At 32.3% G+C, this 23,424-nt stretch overlaps 1 protein-coding gene and 4 long non-coding RNA genes across 5 annotated transcripts; 2 read left to right on the top strand and 3 right to left on the bottom strand.

Moving 5' to 3' along the window:
* Positions 1-9,773: 9,773 nt before the first annotated feature.
* On the bottom strand, positions 9,774-11,706 carry LOC119599674 (26S proteasome non-ATPase regulatory subunit 5). The gene is made up of 3 exons (XM_037949549.1): positions 10,630-11,706; positions 10,380-10,563; positions 9,774-10,315 (listed from the first exon to the last, which is right to left on the bottom strand). Exons 1-3 carry the CDS (start codon positions 11,588-11,590, stop codon positions 9,952-9,954), a joined length of 1,509 nt encoding a protein of 502 aa, XP_037805477.1. The 5' UTR covers positions 11,591-11,706; the 3' UTR covers positions 9,774-9,951.
* A 159-nt stretch (positions 11,707-11,865) lies between these two features.
* Positions 11,866-13,846, bottom strand: LOC119599659. Its single transcript, XR_005231089.1, has 3 exons — positions 13,317-13,846; positions 13,106-13,226; positions 11,866-13,026 (listed from the first exon to the last, which is right to left on the bottom strand). It is a non-coding gene; the product is annotated as an uncharacterized LOC119599659 (long non-coding RNA).
* Positions 13,847-13,865: 19 nt separating this feature from the next.
* On the top strand, positions 13,866-17,342 carry LOC119599660. The gene is made up of 3 exons (XR_005231090.1): positions 13,866-14,330; positions 14,396-14,573; positions 17,304-17,342. It is a non-coding gene; the product is annotated as an uncharacterized LOC119599660 (long non-coding RNA).
* A 4,264-nt stretch (positions 17,343-21,606) lies between these two features.
* LOC119599658 lies at positions 21,607-22,893 on the bottom strand. Its single transcript, XR_005231088.1, has 3 exons — positions 22,292-22,893; positions 22,080-22,200; positions 21,607-22,000 (listed from the first exon to the last, which is right to left on the bottom strand). It is a non-coding gene; the product is annotated as an uncharacterized LOC119599658 (long non-coding RNA).
* LOC119599661 lies at positions 22,781-23,017 on the top strand. Its single transcript, XR_005231091.1, has 2 exons — positions 22,781-22,830; positions 22,888-23,017. It is a non-coding gene; the product is annotated as an uncharacterized LOC119599661 (long non-coding RNA).
* The last annotated feature ends 407 nt before the right edge of the window (positions 23,018-23,424 follow it).

The raw sequence follows: 23,424 nt of genomic DNA, 5'->3' as shown, positions 1-23,424 counted from the left end.
TTCCCTACTCTCAGTAAATGTTAGACAGCAGCAGGAAATAGGAGATACAGTCTCCTCTTTAATATTTTAATTCCAAATCTTTCAATAGAGAAACCATCCACTCATCTTGGAGCCATCGGTGAAAACATTCGTAAAATCATTGAGCGACCGAGACACTGAATCCCTTTCACGAATCCAAATGCATTTAGTCTTATTGCTTCTTCAAGAATTAAACCAATTGATTCAATTTAGGAAGTTTACGATGCATCGCAACATAATATCGCGATGTTATTAAGTTTTCTAACAAAAAGCTTGTCCATACCTGAGAGAACACAAGAACCACAATATTGTTCCCTGCTCTCAGTGAAGCAGCAACAGTAAAGATAAGATACAGTCTACTCCTCAATATTTAATTATAAATCTTTCAATATAGAAACCATCTACTTCTCTTGAAGCCATCGGTGTAAACAATCAGATACTGAAGTGTATCTGTATAGCGCTGCACTATACAGGTTTAATAACTGCCTTGAAAATCCAGTTGTTAGGTTTAGGGAGGACCACACAAGTTGTGTGAGTTTACAAGACAAAATTGCTGAACCATAGTATGTCCTCAGTGTTAGGATTGTACTGTGCCATAGCATCCACTGTCGTAATGATACGCTACCATGTTCAGCAGTTGTTGTTCCAGTTGTTTAGTTTAGGGTTAACACCTCAGTTGGTATCAACCGCTCTCTTGCTAGTATATATAGCTATATTAGCCTTACTTATCCAACTTTGGAGGCATAAAGCTTTCAATCTTTTACTTCCTATTGAAAAGTACAAGCTCAGTTTTTAGTGGATCAACACCACTATCAGTACCACGATGTCGTCAGCATAAGCTACAGTCTTAATTCTACAATTCAGTCAATAAGGAGTTCTTAGCCACATTCCGGAGTAAGGGAAACAGAACTGAGAACAGAAGTGTGCCACGATTAGCAAGTCTTGAGACATTGATTCCGCCCATCGTTACTCAGAAGTTTCCTAATGAGTTGATATGTTTGCAGATCTACTCCCAATCCATCTAAGATGCCATTGGTCTCGACATTATTAAAGACAAATACTATATCTAATAAAACTAGAGAATACTCTCAGCGTGCTTGCGAACTTTCAATAGGACCCACTAGCGAGTCAAGAGGCTTTTCAGCAGGCATTCTGCGATTTAGAGATTAATCCCGTTGGGATGGTGAATATATCATGTACATTAATGACCAGTTCAAGAGTCTAGAGAAGAAAAGAAGCAAGACTGACTGGTCGATAGCCCTTTGGTTATTATGTGATGTCTTACACCTTTTTGGAATAAAGACTCAACCACATTCTCTGAAGATCCGCCGGGATAACACCAACGGACTAGGTGATTTATAAGGGTGGAAACTATTAAGCTCCTATTGGAAGCTTTTTCCAAAAATAACTTTTGACAGTTACATTTGGGAGAATCCATGTGAAAGCGGACAGCAGTCGGATTTACCATCTCCGATTTTAATGAAACTTACCACACATATAAAATATATAATATGTTCCACATATCATTGACTTTTTGAATGGAATCTCATTCCAATGTAAAAATATCGCGATTTGAAAATTGAAAAATATGTTAAAATTTCCTAAAAGTACATACACATAATTGCCCATAACTCTGAAACTACTTAAAGTCCAACATAATTTTTGATTTCATATTAAAGCCAAAGGTATTGTCTTTAAAATCGTGTAAACAGAATATTTCACTTCCAAAAGGTTAAAGGTCAATTTTCATAGTGTATAATTCAATGTCAAATAGGTCAGACAGCCCCGTGTTAAACATTATAAACTCTCTTCTATATTCCAGTGAAAACTTTTCGATGGAGACTCGTGTAGTTCAGGAGTTATTAACCAAAACGTAATTTAAAACCAGTTTTTTATACAAAATTGTATGAAAAATTAAACAAACAGAAAAAATACACATTAGAATCAATTTCAATTTATATGGTAAATTACATTGTATCTCATAAACCACTGGTCGGATTTAAATGAAATGTGCAAGAAAATTATGAAGGACGATCAGGCCTTACTGGAGGTATCCTTTGTCATCACAATATTAAAATAAAAGGTTGAAAACAGCGTTTAAGAAGTTAACTCTTCGACTTCAAAAATTATTTTAAAGCTTCTATCATCTATAAATGAGATCAAATCAAATGATCATAAACTTTTCGCAATCTATACAATACAGTAAAGCTAGATCCATATTGCAATACTAATTAAATTTAAGGGTTTAAGAGATATAATTTAAATAAAGTAGTGGACAAAAGTTAAACAACTAAACTAAAATAATTTTTCAATTTTACTTATAACTTAGTACTACCATTAAGTTTTATAATACCCGTATTGTCTACTATAAGAAAAATTCAACTTCAGCCAAATCGGTCCTTATTTGCAGATTTGTGAAGCTTTAATATTTTTTTATAGTCGAAGTACTCTCATTTAACACCACATACATCACCTTGTATTTTAACAGGGCGGTAACAAGGTAAATTTTCAGTAAGGTTAAATCGTTCTTAATAATTTTCTTGTACATTTTATTTAAATTGGTCCTGCAGTTTAAGAGATACATAGCATTTTCCATATAAATTGAATTGATTCCACTTTGTATTTTTTTCTGTTTGTTTAATTTTTCATACGATTTTGTATAAAAAAACTTGCTTTAAATTACGTTTTGGTTAATAACTCCTGAACTACACGAGTCTCCATCGAAAAAATTTCACTAAAATATAGAAGAGAGTATAGGTATCCTCATACCATGTCCTATTATAATTTTTAATATGGGGCTGTCTGATATATTTGGCATCGAACAATACACTATAAAAATTGACCCTTAACCTTTTGGAAGTAAACTATTTTATTTGCACGATTTTAAAGACAATATCTTTGGCTTTATAACGAAATCAAAAATTATCCTGTACTTAAAGGAATTTCAAAGTTATGGGCAATTATATGTATATACTTTTAGACAATTTTAACATATTTTTAAGTTTTCAAAGCGCGATATTTTTGGTCTGGAATGGGATTCCGATCAAAAAGTCATTGATTTAAAGAACACTTTCAAACCATAATATGTGTGGGAAATTTCATTAAAATCGAAGATGGTAAATCCGAAAATTGCTGTTTCCTGTCCGTTTTGATATGGATTCACCCATTTGTGCTCATTTATGTAAACGAACAAAAAACACTTATAAAGATCTTTGTCATCGAAGTTCTAAGTGTACATTTTAATTTCCACTCTATAATTGCAATGAACGAAAATATGGTCACACTAACAAAAATAAATAAGAAATTTACCCTTATATTTGATGAAAAATGGTTAAATATACATAGTACATAATAACATTTATATGATCTTTTAATATTCTTATTGTTTACTCCACAGCTCGTTTCACAAATATAACAAAAACAAAACTTTTTTTAACACAAATTAGATGCGACGAATGTTGGCTGGAAATGCGACTAATGTTTTGGGGTGGTGGAGGGGGTGAACCCCCGCAGTCTATGAGGTTTGGTGTTTGTGTGTAAGTGGGTTTTTGTTAGACGCGTTTATTTTATTGAGGGGGGATATTTGAGAATGAGTTTGATAACAATTTAATAACAAGTATATGATGGAATTTTTAGCAAAGTGTTATGAAAATAAATGTCTTCTATTACGGATATTTTGAGGCTTCATTGAGCTTGACGTGTTTTATTAAATGGTTTTTCATGATTACGTTTACGTGTCAACGATAAAAATGTGTAATTTGACGTTGTAATAGTTTTCAGGCAAAAAAAATCAAAATCCAGGTCATTATTTATGAACTATGAGCCAATTTTAGATAAAAAAGTATCTCTATTAAACAACTACTTAACGGAAAACAAGAGAAAATAGCTTAATATATAAATATATACTCGCATTTAAACCCAAATGCGACACAATCCCACCCAAAGGGATTATACTGTAAAACTTCAAAAACAAAAAGCTTGAAATCTGGCTCTACAGATATTATGGGCTAAACAATACGAACCTTTCTGAATGTTCCGAGAAATTTTCTGAAATCTCCATAGGGCACAACATTTCGTTAATTCAATCTATATATATAAAAATCAATGTATGTTAGTTTATTTGTTTGTTTGTACATTATAGGAGACTAAACTACTGAACCGATCTTCTTGAAATTTTTACTGTGTGTTCCTCTATATCTGGAAGGAACAATGGGCTACTTTTTGTTTTGAAATTTCAAGTGGGCTAGGTGCCACGCTCACGGCATTAGAATAGAAATTTTTTTTAAGAATAAAAGTAAAAGATCATTAATGTATTATTTCAGAATTTAAATAAAATATATTTTCATCAAATGAAATTATAATAAACCTTTAAGAAAAATTGCATTATTTAATAACTAAATAATTTCAATAGGGGTAGCGAAGCACACCGTGTATAAGCTAGTTATATATAAATGTATGTATTACCTACATACTGCCCAAGAAATTATTCTTCTCTTCTAAATAATTCGGATGCTTCAAAATATATATGTGTATATTTCATTAATAATTTTAAAGCACATGTGTGAATGTAAATAAGTCTATAAATTCAGCACATTATTACCTAATTTGCTTAAGAGCAAAATATGTTTATTTTCTATACTTTACATATTTTATATCCAATTAAGGTTCATAAAAGTTATATCTTAAAACGATAACTTTTCTATTAAAATTTTAATAACGTATAAAATATGAATAAAATGTTTTAAGTAGAACCTTGCAATATGTATTTAAGTGTTTTTTTGTTCTCTGCCCACGAAATGAACGATAAAATTGAGACTTTTCTCATTTCGTAATTCTCATAAATCAATAAGTGTCAAATATAACTTTTTGAATTCATATTGGAAATTCAATTTCGTGGTCAAATGCGTTCGCAAAATGTATTAAACTTCAACAATAAAAAACTATTTTTTTAGTAAGAGGAATCTATTATATGAAAAGTATGAAAGTATAGTCGTCATATCCTACATCAGAGGACCCCGTATAAGCAGATGATGATTGATTTTCATATGAAATCTCTATATGGAGTAATAGTCAGTCATGGACCAAGAAATTAAGTTAATGTGTTTGAGAATTTTTCAACTTGTTTGAATTGTTTCAGAAAACATACGTTCCAAGGAACGTCATTTTAAAGTAATTAAGCAAAACATGATTATTGATTTAAGAGACTTTAATATATCAAAATAGCCACTTCTGGCTATTGATAACACTGCGTTGTCCTTATCAGTCTTTTTAATGGGCCAATTTTGGAAAGGACTGCCGGTTAACCGGTTTTTATTATTAATAACAAAATCCATTTTATTTTGAAAAATTAACGTTTATGTTTAAATTTGATGGCCCGAAGTGACTTTTAACGGTTTAAAAGATTATAAATTTAGATATAGTTATCTGATTTACATTATTTCTTTAATGTAAAAAAATTGGAAAAAAGTGGGACACTTCTGTTAAATATAAACAACTATGTAATCCTAGCTAAAATCCCAGTTTATACAATTTTCATAGGCATTCCAACACATCAATAATAGTGTAGCCGCCAAGTAATTATTGTAATTGGAATATAATCTTAAGATTGATAAAATTTTATCAAATAGTTATTCCAATAAATTTTAAAAAATAAAATTTGTTAATTAATTAGGAAAATCAAAAAAGTTTAACCAAAGGTGCGTTAGAAAAATATACTCTAGTTCCTGAACTCATATATGTTTAAAATTTAGACGGGCTATATTAATATTTACTTCAAAATTTAATTTAAGTAATCTTTGAATACAAAGCAAATAAAAGTATTCGAAACCGGGTTTTAAAAAGTAAAAAAACCGGGTTATTCGATATTCGAAAAATCGACATTTAGAAAAAACCGACACTGCAAAAGCTGAAAAAACCGGTTTTTAAACCGGTTGAAAAGCTGAGTCGATCACCCTAATGACAACCCTTCCAATCGGTGCATTCCCAATTTCAAAAAAAGCAGCTGCACTTTTTTATGGCTAGTGGACTTTAAGAGCACCGAAAGTTCTCTCTTCTTTACTAGTCCCAGCAGGATTCTGACCTTTGAGTGATGTATGACTTGGCTTCGACTGTATGTACCTTAGTGAGAGTTTGTCATTCCGTTTGTAATTTTCACAATATAATTTTCCGACCTTATAAAGTATATACTATATTCTGGATTCTTATAGATAGCGGATAGATAGCCATGTCCGTTTGTTGAAATAAATTTTCTGAATATATCTTCAGGATTCAAATCTTCTATGATTCTGTCAGACATGTTTTCAAGAAGTTTCCTATTTAAAATCCGTCCGTAAGTAATGGAGTTATTAGCAAAAATCCGAGACAACCTCTAAAAATTTCATTAAATAAAAAAAAAATCAAATACTTTGATGAAAAACCAACAACAACATTGTTTATTGGAAAAAACGTATGTGTGAATGTCTGTTGGTTTCATTGATTTCATTGAAGATAATTCAGTGAAATTTGGCACATTACCTTCTATTGTCCTAGGGACGAAGCCTATTGAAAATGGTTAAGATAGGTCCATTATTTCACCTAGCCCCACTAAAACATATCTGAATATGGCTTGTAAACTTTGAAATCAAACAACAGGTGGCAATTTTGAAGATAATTCAATGTAATTTGGCGCATGATCTTCTATTGTACCAGAGACAAAGCCTATTGAAATTGGTCAACAGCGGTCCATTATTTCACCTAGCCCCCATGAACCCGCCGAATAGAGTTTTTAAGTTCATAATTATGTTTAATATACTCGTATCTCGACGAAAAGCTGCAAAACCAAGTTCTATACTAGCCTTGATGACCCTGATGAATTTTATAATTATAGGGCCTCATTTGACCCTAGCCACTATACAAAGGCCCCTTCAAAATATGACTTAACAATAAATGGCTTAAGTATATCTGAGGCAAGGTACAATTCATCTTAAATGCATTATTATGAAAACTAAATCACATTTTATTTTTATAACGGGTGTAGGGTATTATATGGTCGGCCTCGACCGACTATAATTTCTTACTTGTTTTTGTTTTGTTTTGCTATTGCTAAAGTAGTGGTAAAGTCGGGAAAATTAAATAAACTTAAATTATATAAAATTAATATTTTAAACACTATGATGAAGGGTATATAAGATATACGCTTGTATTTATAAAAAATCTTATTTTGCTTTTAATGCACTCAATAGTTAAAGCACACTTTAGCCTTAAAAACCATTAACAAAATTGTGATATTCATAAACAAATAATAAACGTACATATATTAACTATTGTGCTGATTTATGTTTAAGTTGGCAGCACTGTACAATATGGCTGTCATTTTATGTGTTAGTGTTGCGTACAATTAGGATAAAATATTCGTTGATTCGGTTTTCTTAATTTCATATTTTTGTTTATAATAGATTTTTGACAATAAAAACAAACTTTTAAGAAAAATAAATATATACATATGTATATGGCTTTAATAAATGTCTATTTAGTTCAGATGTATAAATATAACATATAATTTCTAATTATTATTAAAAGTATCCGAATAACGGATATTTTGCGACAAAATATACATCACTATGACACATTTTCTTATTTTTACTTATTTTCCTTGTAATTTTTGATAAATTTTTGCAAATATTGATAAATTTCTTTGATATTTGACTAATTTTAATGCCGGCGAATATATTTTGCATTAGTATAACACTAATCAATATAATTTACATGGTTAATTACTTTATGGCATTATATTTAACCAACAAACTTTGAAAAAGCCAAATCAAATGATTTTGTCCATCATTTGGTTGACAGACGGGCATTTCCAAATTGCCTAAAAATAGTGCTGGACAATTGGAATATTGTCAAATATTCATGCATTAATCCAATAATGCCTAGATTTGAGTTTTTTCCTCAAAATATAATCGTTTAAACATTTTCTGGGATTTTATTTACAAATTTGTAAACGTTAAAATTAGAATTTGTAGATTTTATTTTAAAAGAAACCATAATTAGTTTTCGCAATCAACCTAAAATTACCGGAAAAATCTTTATCTGAGAAAAAAATGTTTAAAAATCAACTTATTGTTGGCTTAAAGAAGGGTCGACCCTACAATAAAATTCTTCTAATTGTCAATGGTTTATTGAAGGTGTTTTAAGCTATTTCACGTTTATAAATACGATTTTCCTCAATTTTGCCTAAAATTGTTTAATAAACCTAAAATAAGTTTTTATAAATACAGCCGTATAATTTTAAGTTTTCTTTATATCAGATCTGTTGTAACTTGTAAATTTTGGTATTGAAAATGAAAAAATTATTTAAAATAAACTTATTTTTTTTCGAAAAAAAATCTTTAGGTGAAAAAGGGCCAATCTTTAGGTGAAAGATAGCGATTAAATTAAAATTAATCCTCGAAAGATGTTTTTGAGTACTCAATTAGTTAATTTTGTTTGCAAGTTTAAGCGCCCAATGGAGGTGGTTTAATACAGCCAAGCGCAGAAAGAGAGACGTGAAGAAACTGTTATTGTAGTGGTGAGAAAATACTAAAAAAACACTTAGAAAAAATATTGCCTAATTACGCTTGTTATGATCAAATTTCATAACAAGGAAAATAGTAAATTTTACAGATAAAACATATTCAAAGAAAAGAAAAATATATATTTCTTCACAAAGATAAAGTTTTTTATTTAAAATGTGCAAAAAAAAGTATTATTAATACTGTTTTTATGTGTTTTCATTCTTATGCATTAGTAAAATTGTTTTGGAGTGTACGAGTTTTTTGCAAGTAATTCTCTTGTTTACAAATTGTGCTGTTGTTTTTACAAATTGTTTTTGCAATTTTTGAAACAAAGCGACATCAACCTACAGTGTTGAATGCTGTTAAGCACAGATGGTAATCAAATGCCAATTAATAATCAGATTAGTTAATCTAAAAATAAATTTAATCTTATGTTAATCCCCTTTGATGTTTTTGAGTACAAGATTAAACTTCGCAGTGTTGCCATACAAAACACCAGAAAACTTCACTGTTTGTTATCAAAACAATGCATATTTTATAAAAAAGAAGAAGACAATTGTAAATTTAATATGAAAATTAATGAAAACTTAAAATAAAAACAAAAAAATTTATTTTGAAGTGTCCATAATTTATACTAATCAATAAATAGAACATTTTAATGTTTATATTTATAAAAATTTTATTAATTTTTTTGCATCAGCTGTTTACACTTTTGCATTTTGTGCTTAAGATTAAACCACCTCCATTGGGCGCTTAAACTTGCAAACAAAATTAACTAATTGAATACTCAAAAACATCTTTCGAGGATTAATTTTAATTTAATCGCTAATCTTTCACCTAAAGATTGGCCCTAAGTAAATTTTTATTGTAGCAGTTTTCTACTAACTTTAATTTTTTCTAGATTATATTAGAGCCATTTGAAGTCGTAGTCTGATTTCAATGAAATTTAGTGCAAGTAGTTCCCAGACTTTGTAGATTATGTCCAAATTTTTTCAATTTATACGGGCCTGTCACAGAATTCAATTCTCATCGAAACTGTCTAATTATATTAATGCAAAGTATTGTAATGTAAAACCCCCTTTTGTAAATAAATTGTTCAAAACTAAAAAACAATAAATTTGAACTATCTATTGAAAATTAAGGATAGATGGTAGATGATATATGTAGAATGGTTGAGAATAGAGAATTTAAATCGTTTTTGTAAAATCTTAAAAATGTTAGTTTAGCTGTTTGCGTTTTAGCTGACGATATGGTGTATATAGTAGAAAAATATGTAATTTCCTTTTATTATCTTTTTATATCATACATAAAAACTTTTCACTCAAAGTAATTGTATGCATTGGTGTTTTAAAATACAGTTAGTTGATAGATAAAACTATAATAAATCATTATTAACTTATTAATTTCCCTCCACAGCAACGTCCATAATGCTCTGCATATAGTAGGGGCCTTCATTAACATAAGTACGCAATTGTATGTTGGTTTGAACATCGAAAGCACTGCTATCGGCTAACAATTTAATGACACTGAATTTTGCATATTTTGCATCTTTGTCAAACTCCACCTTGCGGTCAAGTAAATACTCCAAAAATCCTGCTGTATTTTTAAGTGCCTCAATACCCCATGGGTATAGACAGAGAGCACCGATTAAATTAAGCGTAGATATTTTGATGTCAGGGAAAGGGTTGCGACAAAATTCCATTAAAAATTGCATATTGTTCGAGCCCTCGTTTAGATAATTAAACCAACGTTGTAGTATGCAACTACAAAGATATATAAAATGGTAAAGTTTCAACATAAAAATAATTAAATTTATTTGTTATTTACCTAATTTCCGATGCTACTGCAGATTCAAATGTAAATATATGTTCTAAACTGCTAAATGCACGATTTTTTAAATCTATTGGCAAATTTCGCAAATAAGAAGAATAGTTTTCAAATACATCTTTCATTGCAGTGCCATAATTCTCTTCCAGCAAAAGCACGCCTTGTTGGGTTTGGGTCAAATTTGCTAAAAATTTTATAATAATAATGAATAGCTATTAAAAAAAAAGATTTTAGAATATAGCGCTCTTACCCAATGTGTCAAATGCTGCTGGTAAAATAGAAGTATCACTAGAGTTCAAACATTCAAACAGACAACTTATTATATGTGGATATCCCAGTATAATTTTTTGTGGTTGTACACTGGATATTTTACCATAAAACTTCATAATGCCTGGAATCAACAAACGATCAAGTGGATTTTGTTCGATTTCCTCAATACGTTTGCCAATCACATCAAAAACTTGTCGTTTCTCCAGATAAAGAAGTCCATGATTTTGTGCGGCAAGTAAAACAAGTATTTCCATGACATTAACTTGCAATAATATATCATCGTTGTCCAGTTCAACCAATGCATGATCTAATATATATTCCACTTTTTCCAAAGTGGCAGCTGAACGTTTTCCCAAATTTACAGCCAACTCGTAAACACGGCATTTTATAACTTCAATACCTTTGAGAGCATTCAGTAGTGAGTCTTTGACAAACTGCTCCTCTAAACGAGTTTCCAATACCAAAGTTAAAATTGCTAAAGCCGGACTGCCCAGTTGGGTCTCAGGTTCCTGCAGAGCATTTAAAATATGGCGTAAAAGTTCATCTGAGATGGCATCACTTAAGTTATCGTCTCCAATTTGATTTTGCAATTCCTTTAATATAGTATTTAAAGCTAGAGCTCTAATACGGGGTCGTTTGTGCATTAACGCTCTGTGCAACAAGTGTGGCAAGTCATTCTGTCTTAGAGTTAAACTCGCCATGCATATGGACAATATATCGCTGACCAAATCAAGGGGTTCAGCATTAACGGCTGCATCATTCTCTTGATCGTCTTCCTCTAAGCAATCATAAATTTCCGAGGAGCTCAGCAAACGGTTAGTAACTTTAGTTTCCAAATTTGGAGTTTCATTGAGCCGGCCGCGTATTTCTGTCAATGTAGACAAACGATTTTCTTTTGTCTTAAGATTTTCGAGTTTTTCACAACACCACTCCTCTGTCATGTTCTTTTTTTAAATTTTGTATTCAAATATACAAATAGATTTAGAAAACAAAACAAATCGAAAACAAATATTTGCAAAATCACTGAAACAGAGCCCTTCGTCGACAAATATTAACGGCGTCGTCTGGCACTAAAAATGTCGAAGGCGGCTTAAATTCGACTGTAAGCCGGCTAAGTTTTCAGTTATTTTTAAATTATCAACGATTTTAAATAATTAAAAGCGGAATCCCCGAGAGTAAAGAATGGGATTTTGAAAGCAAATATTTGTTACGTGACCTTTGGCAGCACTAGGTTGAATCCTGGCCGACTAACTTTTCGCATGACACACTCAGAGGTGGTCTCTCCCTTCAACCTAGCCTCAGGGCAGTACCAATTAATGATGAATTCACTAACGTTACAGAAACTAACACGATTACACTACATTGAGACATGACCACAACAGGAGGTAGATGTTTCTCCAGCCGCCCATCCCAACCATGGTTACTATCTCCTCTCATCCTCTAAAGCAACCCCTTAACACCGCTCGCTGTTCACCACTTACCTTCTCTCTTCCTACCCCTTAAACAAATAAACTTAAGCCTTCATACCTTTTTTTTTTTTTTTTTTTTTTTTTAATTCAAATCATTTAACGAACATAATTTCATTTATTTTATCTATTATAGGTTTCCTAAGATGTTTATCTACCTTAAAAATTGGGCTTATAATAATAGAATAAAAGAATTAAACTTCAACAATAAAGAAAAATTACATATATTTATACACAAATCTAACAAAATAACGTATTATTACACTAATTCTTAGCGATATTCACAATAGATGATATCAGGCGTTTCTACATGCCACAGGAAAAGACCCTTTTCCAAAATAAAACGTTTATTTATTTTTTTGCACAATATTGCCAGACCATCGATATGGTTCACTATATCTAATCTTCCTGATCCTGTTCTAAAGAGCTCTTTATTTCGGGAGGGAAAATACAATTAAATAAAAAAAAAACTAAAGTTCGAATATATACTTCGTTTTGTTTTGGGGATGGATATTCCTACAACCTGACGATTTTTTTTTTTTCTTGCGAGGCACGCTAATCACAAACACATATGAATATATCTTATAAATAAATTAAACTTAAAACTAATAAATGATACGGAGTAATCTTAACCCTAAATTCTGATATATATCTTCTGTTCTATAGTTAAATATACTAAAAATCAAGTGCAATAATTGAAATTTCACAATTGAATACGTAGCGTCGAGTATTGAACGGATTGTACTATTTTTCTTTCTGGCTATTATTTTTCTTAATTGAGTATGGTTACCTGTTGTTTTAGGAGAGGATTTAAATTTTTGGAGAACCCTTTTTGAGATTCTTCCCAGGAAGAGTAAGGTTTCCGAAAATAGTTAACTCTGGTCCTGCTCCAGATAGAAACCCGTCTCAAGCTGTTTGGTCGAAAGATTAATATTTATAAACATTTGACCAGTAACGCTAATAAAATAACCTATACACTATGAAACTTACGTTCTCCAAGCTTATAATACTATTTTGCAGGAACACTTCTAGATTTCCTTATCCTTGTCGTTGCAGTAACCTTTAACTTTATTTCTTGTCCAATACTCGAAATTCTCAAACTCTTGCTACCCTATAGACACACAAAACATATATTGTAAGAAAAATCACACAACTTTCTTTTCTATATATTTTTTTTTTTTTTTACAAACTGTTGCTTTACCTTTATTATGTAATTTCCTTTTGTATTATTTTTAATCTTTACTTTTATTTGCCAATGTATATGGTGTATATTTTTTTATTTTTTTTTTTTTATATAAAAAACTAGCGATTTGATTTCACTTATTATTGCGCGCACTTTTTTATGTCTTTATTTCTCAACGTCCAGAAGCTTTGTAATCTTACCAAGTACAAAATTTACATGGCTACGCTTGACCTATATTAACTAGCTATTCCAATAAAGCCATCTTTATTTTTTTTTTCCCTCTAAAATCTGCCTTTTAACAACGATACATATATCCCTTTCTAACAAAATTTTATTTAGTTAAATATATCTATTTCATTTCCATTAGAATTCCCCATTACAACTAAATTTCAATACAAAAAGGACGCATAAATTCATTCATCCGTTTTACTACTACGTACCCTACTGTAGCAATCATTCACAATAGTCTGCAACAAGTAAAACATATACGAACGTTTACCAACACTGGATAACATATGTTTCATTTTTTACAATCAAAACAAAAAAAATTGGTATAGTAAGTATCGTTCCACACTATTTTTTTCCAATTTTAATTATTTTCTTTTCTTTTCAGGTAAAAACAGCGGGGCTTAACTGCGATCCGTATGTCGGGCGGTCGCACGAGCAAGGTTTCCCCCCCTGTTTGCCAATGGTCTACTGCGGATTGGCAATCCCCACTACTATAAGAAAAGTAGACCATTCCGACAAAAAAAAATAATAATGTAAAAATCTTTAAGAGCACGGCCATGTGGTGAGGCGCCGATGTCGCTGGCCAAGCCGGATAGTGCTCGAAACTCGTCCCACTAAGGTCCCCCCACGCAAAATTTTTTTTTTAGACATACACCCTACAGTCGGCACCCCCAGAGTCCCACCGCAACAAAACACCGGGTTTCGAGATGAGGAACATGAGGAGAACGGTGTGCGTGGAAATTAATGGCCTACGTGGGGAACTCCCACGCCCTGGAGTCTCACAGCCGGGCAAAGCAAAATTATGTAAGTATATGAATATGTTCATTCTATGGTTCAGTTCATGATGCATTTTGTTTAAATATTTACAGGTACTTCATATTGCGGATAAGGTTTTCTGTCGAAAGTGTATAATACTGGAGGATTCTCAGATAAGTCGGGATATACATTTTCATTTAAGGATTTTACTTTGTGGTAATTTTTTTGACTTTCAGGTACCTAGACAGTCAAATGGACTAGATCTTATATTGCACTATGGGAAATCTTAAGGTAAGTACATGCAAGTAAAATAAATAGTTTAATATTTGTATAATTACGAACGAAACGTTAAAAAAAAAATCAGGTACTAAGTGTTTATATGTAGAAAATAAAAGAATACACATTTACATGACATTAATGACAACCAAAAACATATAACATAAATTTGTATAAATAGTCATAGAAATGTGTTTCTTAAATTCTAATATTGCACTTAGTAAACTATATCACAGATTAGTTAATTTCGTCATCGTCTTTTATCTTTTTATATCTTTTGCATGGTAAATACCTATAGATTTTCCTTGCATATTTTCAAGCTCGTACATGTTGTTGCCCACGGGTTTGAGTACCCTACACTTAATGAACTTTTTGCAAAATTTTGCATTTCTATTTCTTTCAAAATCGCTCAAAATGTTATTACGTCTAAAGACTTCTTGCCCTGGTAGAAATTTAGCATGTCGTGCGCGTTTATTATACCTTTCAGCACTTTTTTCATATGCCTTGTGCATATTTTTTTTTATTTTTTCTCTTATTAGTTCAAGCCTTTCGTCTACTTTTAAATCTATTATCTGATGGTCTGTTAATGAGTTTAACTTTCTCGCTAGTTTATAATCCGAGCCGCTTGAGAACATATGAAACCCGAAAAGGGCAAAAAATGATGTTACACCTATTGCGGAATGTACTGAGGTTCTCAATGCACACTCTATTTCAGACAAATACATGTCCCAATCACGATGATCCTCTTGTAAGTATGCCCTAATGGCATTTAAAACAGATTGGTTTACTCTTTCAGCAGCGTTTGATTGGGGACTGTAAAAGGCTGTTTTCATGTGACGAATTTTATAAGTTTGAATCATTTCTTGAAACGTTTTCGACACAAATTGTACCCCGTTATCGGAATGTATGATTTCCGGTACTCCAAATTTATGAAAAATTTCGTTTACCAGGAATTTTACGACATTACCCGCGGTAGCTTCTTTCATAGCTTTCAGAAATGTAAATTTTGTCAAATGATCTACTACTATAAAGATGTAACAGTTTCCGGTCTTAGATCTAGGATACTTTCCGAGAAAATCTACATATAATTTCTGAAATGGTCGGTCTGTCAGAACTTCTGCACCGATTGCAGGCATTAGATTTTGATTTACCGCTTTAACTTCTTTGCAAGTTTGACATGAATTTACGTAATCTCTTATCTGCACTGTCATTCTGGGCCAATAAAAGAAGCGTTTGACTCTTTCTAGAGTTTTAGTTATTCCGCCATGAGCTGCTAAGTTATCATTATGAGCTCTGTCAATAATTGTTGAAGTTAAATTAGACGGAACCCATAGCTTCCACTCATACTGTTCACCGAGATTTGGATCTAATATTGTCTTCTTAAAAACTTTACCGTCTACAATTTTCAAATCAGGGAGATGGTTCGAATTTTCTGTTATGTTTTCTATTAAATCTAAGTATTCTTGACTTTCAAACTCGGTCGTTTCAAAATCTAACAATAGTTCACTGTCAATCTCTTCTATAATACCCATATTATCTAGTGGAGATCTGGAAAGCATATCTGCGACAATATTCTCTGAGCCTTTTCGATGATGGATTTCAAAATCATACGCTTGCAGTTGTAGTGACCAACGAGCTAGTCTCCCACTCAAATCTTTAAGCGTCATTAGCCATTTGAGGCTAGCGTGGTCCGTAATCACGGTAAATGGCATCATCTCCACATAAGGCCTAAACTTCTTTATAGCCATGATAGCCGCTAGACACTCCTTTTCAGTCACGCTGTATTTTCGTTGGCAGGAGTTAAACTTCTGGGAGTAGAATGCGATGGGATGTTCTTCATTGTTCGGATTCAACTGATACAACACAGCACCTATCCCGTAATCCGAAGCGTCGCATTGAATGTAAAAACGTCTAGTGAAATCAGGATGTTTTAGTACCGGAGCACTGGTTAAAGCTCTTTTTAATTTATTAAAAGATTCAATTGCCTCAGGAGTTAGTTTAAACTTTTTCGACTTTTTTAAAGTATCTGTTAGCGGTGCAGCGATTGTAGCAAAGTCTTTTATGAATCGACGGTACCAACCGGCAGTGCCGAGGAAACTTCTAACTTCACGGGTCGTTTTAGGAATCTTTATCTCTCTAATAGCAGCAACTTTCTGCGGATCAGTTTTTAGCATCCCTCCTCCGATGATAAATCCTAAGTATTTCAGTTCTTGAAAACAAAATTGTGACTTTTTTAATCCAATCGTTAGGTTAGCTTTCTTTAAGCATTTCGCTACTTCTTCCAATAATCGTAGGTGCTCCTCAAAAGTACTTGAAATTACCAGGAGGTCGTCAAGATACATAAAAACGTTTTGTTTTATTCGTTGTGGCACCACTTTATCCATCAGTCTGCAAAGGCGCTGCGCCGCGTTGCAAAGACCGAATGGCATGACTCTGAATTGGTATAGGGGACGTCCAGGCACTGTAAAGGCGGTATATGGCTTACTTTCCTCATCCAGTTCAATCTGCCAAAAGGCATACTTTAGGTCGACACTGCTAATATAGTAGGTTTCGTCTATTCGGCTTAAGATTCCATCAATGTTTTGCAATGGGTAGGCATCTTTTACGGTAAGGTTGTTTAATTTTCTTGCGTCGAGGCAAAATCGGTTTTTTCCAGGTTTACGAACTACAGTTGTTCGATTGCTCCATGGGCTTTCACTTTCTTCTATCACGTTTAATTCAAGCATTGCATCAATTTCTTTGTAGGTTATTTCCTGCACTGCAGGCGAAATAGGATAATGGCGATCTTTAACAGGGACTGCACCTTCAACTAATTTTATGGTGTGTTTTTCGAGCGGAGTCACCCCCAGTCCGTCTTCCTCAAAGGTTTTGAACATCCCTATTGCCCTATTAAGATCTTCTTGCTGTTCTAAAGTTAACGTATGCGGTTTCATTTTATATTCTAATTCCTTATTTACAATGTCTTGCGGGACTTGCTCAATATTAATTTCATCTGCTCTGATTATTTCGGGTATTAATCCAAATGTCTCCCAGAAATCTATACCTAAATATAATTCTTGTTCCAAATCAGGACAAAGATATAATAACATAACATGTTCTTGATCTTTGTACTTAATGGATAATTTTGCTTTTCCTAGCACTCGGAGTTGTTGACCACTAGCAGTTTTCACACTGGTCAACATTGGATTAACCAGAACACCTAATCTAATTATTAATTCTCTACAATTTTTCCCAATGATACTAACAGATGCTCCTGAATCTAATAATCCTCTCATTTCATAACCATTTACTTCTACATTAACAAAAATTCTAGGATCTATGACATTTTTATTTGACCTATGAATCGTTTCTATTATTTTTCTCCTTAAATTACGACGTTCCTTAAATTCTTTTCTAATTTTTAAAATTCTTTCAGATACCATCTTACTGGAGCCGGATCCGAATATCTTGTCCCTTACCCTATCATAATTAAATTTTCTTGTTTGGAATGGAAGATAATGTCTAATCTGAGGTATATTGTTTTCTAAATTCGTTTTACTAATCTGATTAAACCCATTTTCCTTTCTATTTTCTTTATCTAATCTTTTGATGATGCAGGGTTCGGCTTTTGACGTGAGTCCCCTGTCATTCCCACGCCATTCATCTGGTTTTTCTGTTGGCACACTGGACATTTCGGTGTCGTGACGTTGGGCTTGCCGCATTTGTAACAGAACAACGATCGCTGCTCAGATGGACACTCCATGTAAACGTGACCCGCTATTTTACAATTCCAACATATTAGGGATTGCTTTTGTTGTTGGAAAGCTTGCTGGCCTATACGTAAAGCTTCCACTTCCCTTATTTCTGGTATTTCCGTTTCATCCCTCGTCGTATATTCATCATCGTAAACTTCATTTATTTGCCTCACACGTGCTGGGGGTATTATGTTACGTATTTCTCTCCTTGGAAAATTGCGATCAGCATCGTTACATTCAATTCGTAATTGTTCTACTGAAGAAACAGCTAAAGGATAAACGATTCTTGCTAGATATGGATTTACATTTCGTTTCATGATTTTTATCATGTCATATTCTGGCATGGGTTGAGTAAGTTTTGACCTTAACTTGTTCATTTCATGAAAGAACATATCGATCGTTTCATTATTCTGCTGCTTTCTTTCCACCAAGTCTCTCATCACCTCGAAATTGGATCGCGGAGTCTGATATTGGGATAGTAAAGCGAGACGTAAGACAGGCCAGTCAGTTAAACCGTGAGTCCCTATAAACGACCAATACCAGTCCTTTACTGAGCCGGACACAAGTAGATGAAAATCTCTAACAACTTCCCTATCTGGAATGTTGTAATGGGTTTTCAGATGTTCTAACCGGAAGATAAAATCATCTATACCCATGGTCTTATTATCAAACACTATTCCCAATTTGTCTATTCGAATTTGACGGAAATCAAAGGAAGTATTTCCGTTAGATGATATTCTGTTATCATGTTGTGTGGTAAAATTCATTGGAGGAATTGAATTCTCAGGCACGAATTGGTTTGGAAGAGGTAAATATGCGTTTTCATTTCTTGGATTTGCTCTGTTTTCATTATTTACATTTCCAGGTACGTTGTTTCCGTTTCCTGTATTGTTACCTATTGCAGCTGGTGTACCCGCATTCGTAGTTTTTGCCAAATTATTGACTGCTTTCGCCAGATCTCCTATTGTCTTCCTAACTTCAGTCATCTCGTCTTGAACCATTTTCCTAACTTTGTCCTCCAGGGACCTCTGTACTACAAGTGCTTCATCCGCAACTAGTTCCATAACATCTGGACCTATGTTTCCGTTCGCGGTATTAACTTCATCTGAGGGTGCCCTAAATCCTGAATCAGGGCCATTCCCATGGGCCGTGGTCATTATCGTGGCAGACAAATCAGTGAATTGGGACCCTATGTGGATATTCTCATTGGAATTAGCCATACCTTGTTTTCTCGGTTTATACACCCTTCTTTGTTTTGGATCAGAATGGATTGTTGATCGATTCAAATCAAATTCTGGTAACCTACTTCTCTTCCTATTTCCGTGAACACTTAATAACTTCCTATTTGATTCAATACTAGTGTTTTGTTCTTTGTTTTTAGATTGATTCCTAGTCTGGACGCTCATTACCCTAAAAATCTCAAGGCTATTTCGTTTATTTTGCTTTCCTTTCAAATCAAAAGGAACATAAGTTAAGCAGATTAGAAAAGAGTTAAAATTTTAAACATCGATCAATTCGTTTAAACAATAATACTAAAACTTAATATATCTTAAACGTACACAAAAAAATATAATTTGCAAAGAAACAATTTGGAAATTAAATAAATAAAACGATTTAAATAAATCAGATAAACTAATAAAAAATAAATAAAAATAAATAAATAAATAAATAAATAAATAAATAAATAATTAAATAAGCAAATAAATAAATAAATAAACAAACAAATAAATAAATAAGTCAAAATATGAGCTGCATAAGAATTAATACTGTTAAAAAGATTTTAAATAGATGTTAAATAAACCTTTTTGGTTGTAATAAAAAAAACTTGAACAAAAATAAATAACTAATAACCTTTAACGTTTATCGATTAAGCTCTATATTATAAATTTAAAAAAATTATTATATTATTTTTGATATAGGGGCGGTAAAAGATAGGTGGTGGTGCATGCGGTTATATATATATATATATTTTTTTTTTTATGGCTCTCTCTGTATAGAGAGTTTCTGTATTCATGTCTCGTATTCAAAACTAACAAATAAACAATATTTAAGATCTCCGTTTACCTACTGACATATTCCTACGGATCTGTCATTGACCCTCTTGGTAGCATTTTAATACTTCAGACCTCTAGTTATATTCCAGAGCGGCTATTAAAATGTTTCCCTGGGCTGCAAACAGTATACTTAAGGATTACAAATATATAAAAATGTTCTAAATAAGTGCATTATCAGTTACGATAAGGTATTTTTTTTTTTTTTTTTGAACTCTTATGATCTGTTTCACACTTATTATTTGATACTTTCTTTCAGCTCCGAAAGTGTTTACCTAGATGACCAGTACTACTGACTTCCGAATTTCTAATCCAGAACGGCTACAGATCTTAACAAGTAATCAGATTTGGAACTAAAAGATTGTTTTGGGCTATGGACTTTTACACTAGTGGTCTATTAGATTGTGTGTAGGTTTTCATACACAATATTATATGATAAGTTGGCGTTTTACGCCTTCTTTATCCTATTTGTTTGGGCGCCATATTGTTACGTGACCTTTGGCAGCACTAGGTTGAATCCTGGCCGACTAACTTTTCGCATGACACACTCAGAGGTGGTCTCTCCCTTCAACCTAGCCTCAGGGCAGTACCAATTAATGATGAATTCACTAACGTTACAGAAACTAACACGATTACACTACATTGAGACATGACCACAACAGGAGGTAGATGTTTCTCCAGCCGCCCATCCCAACCATGGTTACTATCTCCTCTCATCCTCTAAAGCAACCCCTTAACACCGCTCGCTGTTCACCACTTACCTTCTCTCTTCCTACCCCTTAAACAAATAAACTTAAGCCTTCATACCTTTTTTTTTTTTTTTTTTTTTTTTTAATTCAAATCATTTAACGAACATAATTTCATTTATTTTATCTATTATAGGTTTCCTAAGATGTTTATCTACCTTAAAAATTGGGCTTATAATAATAGAATAAAAGAATTAAACTTCAACAATAAAGAAAAATTACATATATTTATACACAAATCTAACAAAATAACGTATTATTACACTAATTCTTAGCGATATTCACAATAGATGATATCAGGCGTTTCTACATGCCACAGGAAAAGACCCTTTTCCAAAATAAAACGTTTATTTATTTTTTTGCACAATATTGCCAGACCATCGATATGGTTCACTATATCTAATCTTCCTGATCCTGTTCTAAAGAGCTCTTTATTTCGGGAGGGAAAATACAATTAAATAAAAAAAAAACTAAAGTTCGAATATATACTTCGTTTTGTTTTGGGGATGGATATTCCTACAACCTGACGATTTTTTTTTTTTCTTGCGAGGCACGCTAATCACAAACACATATGAATATATCTTATAAATAAATTAAACTTAAAACTAATAAATGATACGGAGTAATCTTAACCCTAAATTCTGATATATATCTTCTGTTCTATAGTTAAATATACTAAAAATCAAGTGCAATAATTGAAATTTCACAATTGAATACGTAGCGTCGAGTATTGAACGGATTGTACTATTTTTCTTTCTGGCTATTATTTTTCTTAATTGAGTATGGTTACCTGTTGTTTTAGGAGAGGATTTAAATTTTTGGAGAACCCTTTTTGAGATTCTTCCCAGGAAGAGTAAGGTTTCCGAAAATAGTTAACTCTGGTCCTGCTCCAGATAGAAACCCGTCTCAAGCTGTTTGGTCGAAAGATTAATATTTATAAACATTTGACCAGTAACGCTAATAAAATAACCTATACACTATGAAACTTACGTTCTCCAAGCTTATAATACTATTTTGCAGGAACACTTCTAGATTTCCTTATCCTTGTCGTTGCAGTAACCTTTAACTTTATTTCTTGTCCAATACTCGAAATTCTCAAACTCTTGCTACCCTATAGACACACAAAACATATATTGTAAGAAAAATCACACAACTTTCTTTTCTATATATTTTTTTTTTTTTTTTACAAACTGTTGCTTTACCTTTATTATGTAATTTCCTTTTGTATTATTTTTAATCTTTACTTTTATTTGCCAATGTATATGGTGTATATTTTTTTATTTTTTTTTTTTTTATATAAAAAACTAGCGATTTGATTTCACTTATTATTGCGCGCACTTTTTTATGTCTTTATTTCTCAACGTCCAGAAGCTTTGTAATCTTACCAAGTACAAAATTTACATGGCTACGCTTGACCTATATTAACTAGCTATTCCAATAAAGCCATCTTTATTTTTTTTTTCCCTCTAAAATCTGCCTTTTAACAACGATACATATATCCCTTTCTAACAAAATTTTATTTAGTTAAATATATCTATTTCATTTCCATTAGAATTCCCCATTACAACTAAATTTCAATACAAAAAGGACGCATAAATTCATTCATCCGTTTTACTACTACGTACCCTACTGTAGCAATCATTCACAATAGTCTGCAACAAGTAAAACATATACGAACGTTTACCAACACTGGATAACATATGTTTCATTTTTTACAATCAAAACAAAAAAAATTGGTATAGTAAGTATCGTTCCACACTATTTTTTTCCAATTTTAATTATTTTCTTTTCTTTTCAGGTAAAAACAGCGGGGCTTAACTGCGATCCGTATGTCGGGCGGTCGCACGAGCAAGGTTTCCCCCCCTGTTTGCCAATGGTCTACTGCGGATTGGCAATCCCCACTACTATAAGAAAAGTAGACCATTCCGACAAAAAAAAATAATAATGTAAAAATCTTTAAGAGCACGGCCATGTGGTGAGGCGCCGATGTCGCTGGCCAAGCCGGATAGTGCTCGAAACTCGTCCCACTAAGGTCCCCCCACGCAAAATTTTTTTTTTAGACATACACCCTACAGTCGGCACCCCCAGAGTCCCACCGCAACATATTTTAAACTCGGGATTGTCTACCAGAGTAGAAAATTTTTGTATTCGTAAAAATATTTTATTTATTTCTCTCGATATGCAACTAATTTTCACGAGATTTATTTTTAAACTCACGAGAACTATTTTTTTTTCAACTCTTCCACCCCACAACGATTACTATTTAAAGGTGTTCCTTAAGCTTATCATTATTGTCATTCTCGAGATCGTGGTTCCGTTAAATTGGTATCAGAGT

The sequence above is a fragment of the Lucilia sericata genome, unplaced genomic scaffold (assembly GCF_015586225.1).
Source record: "Lucilia sericata isolate MDLA Ls3-8-SP2 unplaced genomic scaffold, ASM1558622v1 Contig000084F_arrow, whole genome shotgun sequence".
Lineage (NCBI taxonomy): Eukaryota > Metazoa > Arthropoda > Insecta > Diptera > Calliphoridae > Lucilia > Lucilia sericata.
The sequence above is the reverse complement of the archived record's forward strand: the minus strand, read 5'-3'. Positions and strand labels throughout refer to the sequence as shown.

What these genes read in the sequence shown, in the direction of transcription:
- LOC119599674 (XM_037949549.1), bottom strand. Translation starts at nt 11,590, where the DNA reads ATGACAGAGGAGTGGTGTTGTGAAAAACTCGAAAATCTTAAGACAAAA. An exon ending in AGCAGCATTTGACACATTGG is followed by an intron (nt 10,564 to 10,629) that starts GTAAGAGCGCTA and finishes TAAAATTTTTAG; the next exon opens with CAAATTTGACCCAAACCCAA. An exon ending in GCAGTAGCATCGGAAATTAG is followed by an intron (nt 10,316 to 10,379) that starts GTAAATAACAAA and finishes ATATCTTTGTAG; the next exon opens with TTGCATACTACAACGTTGGT.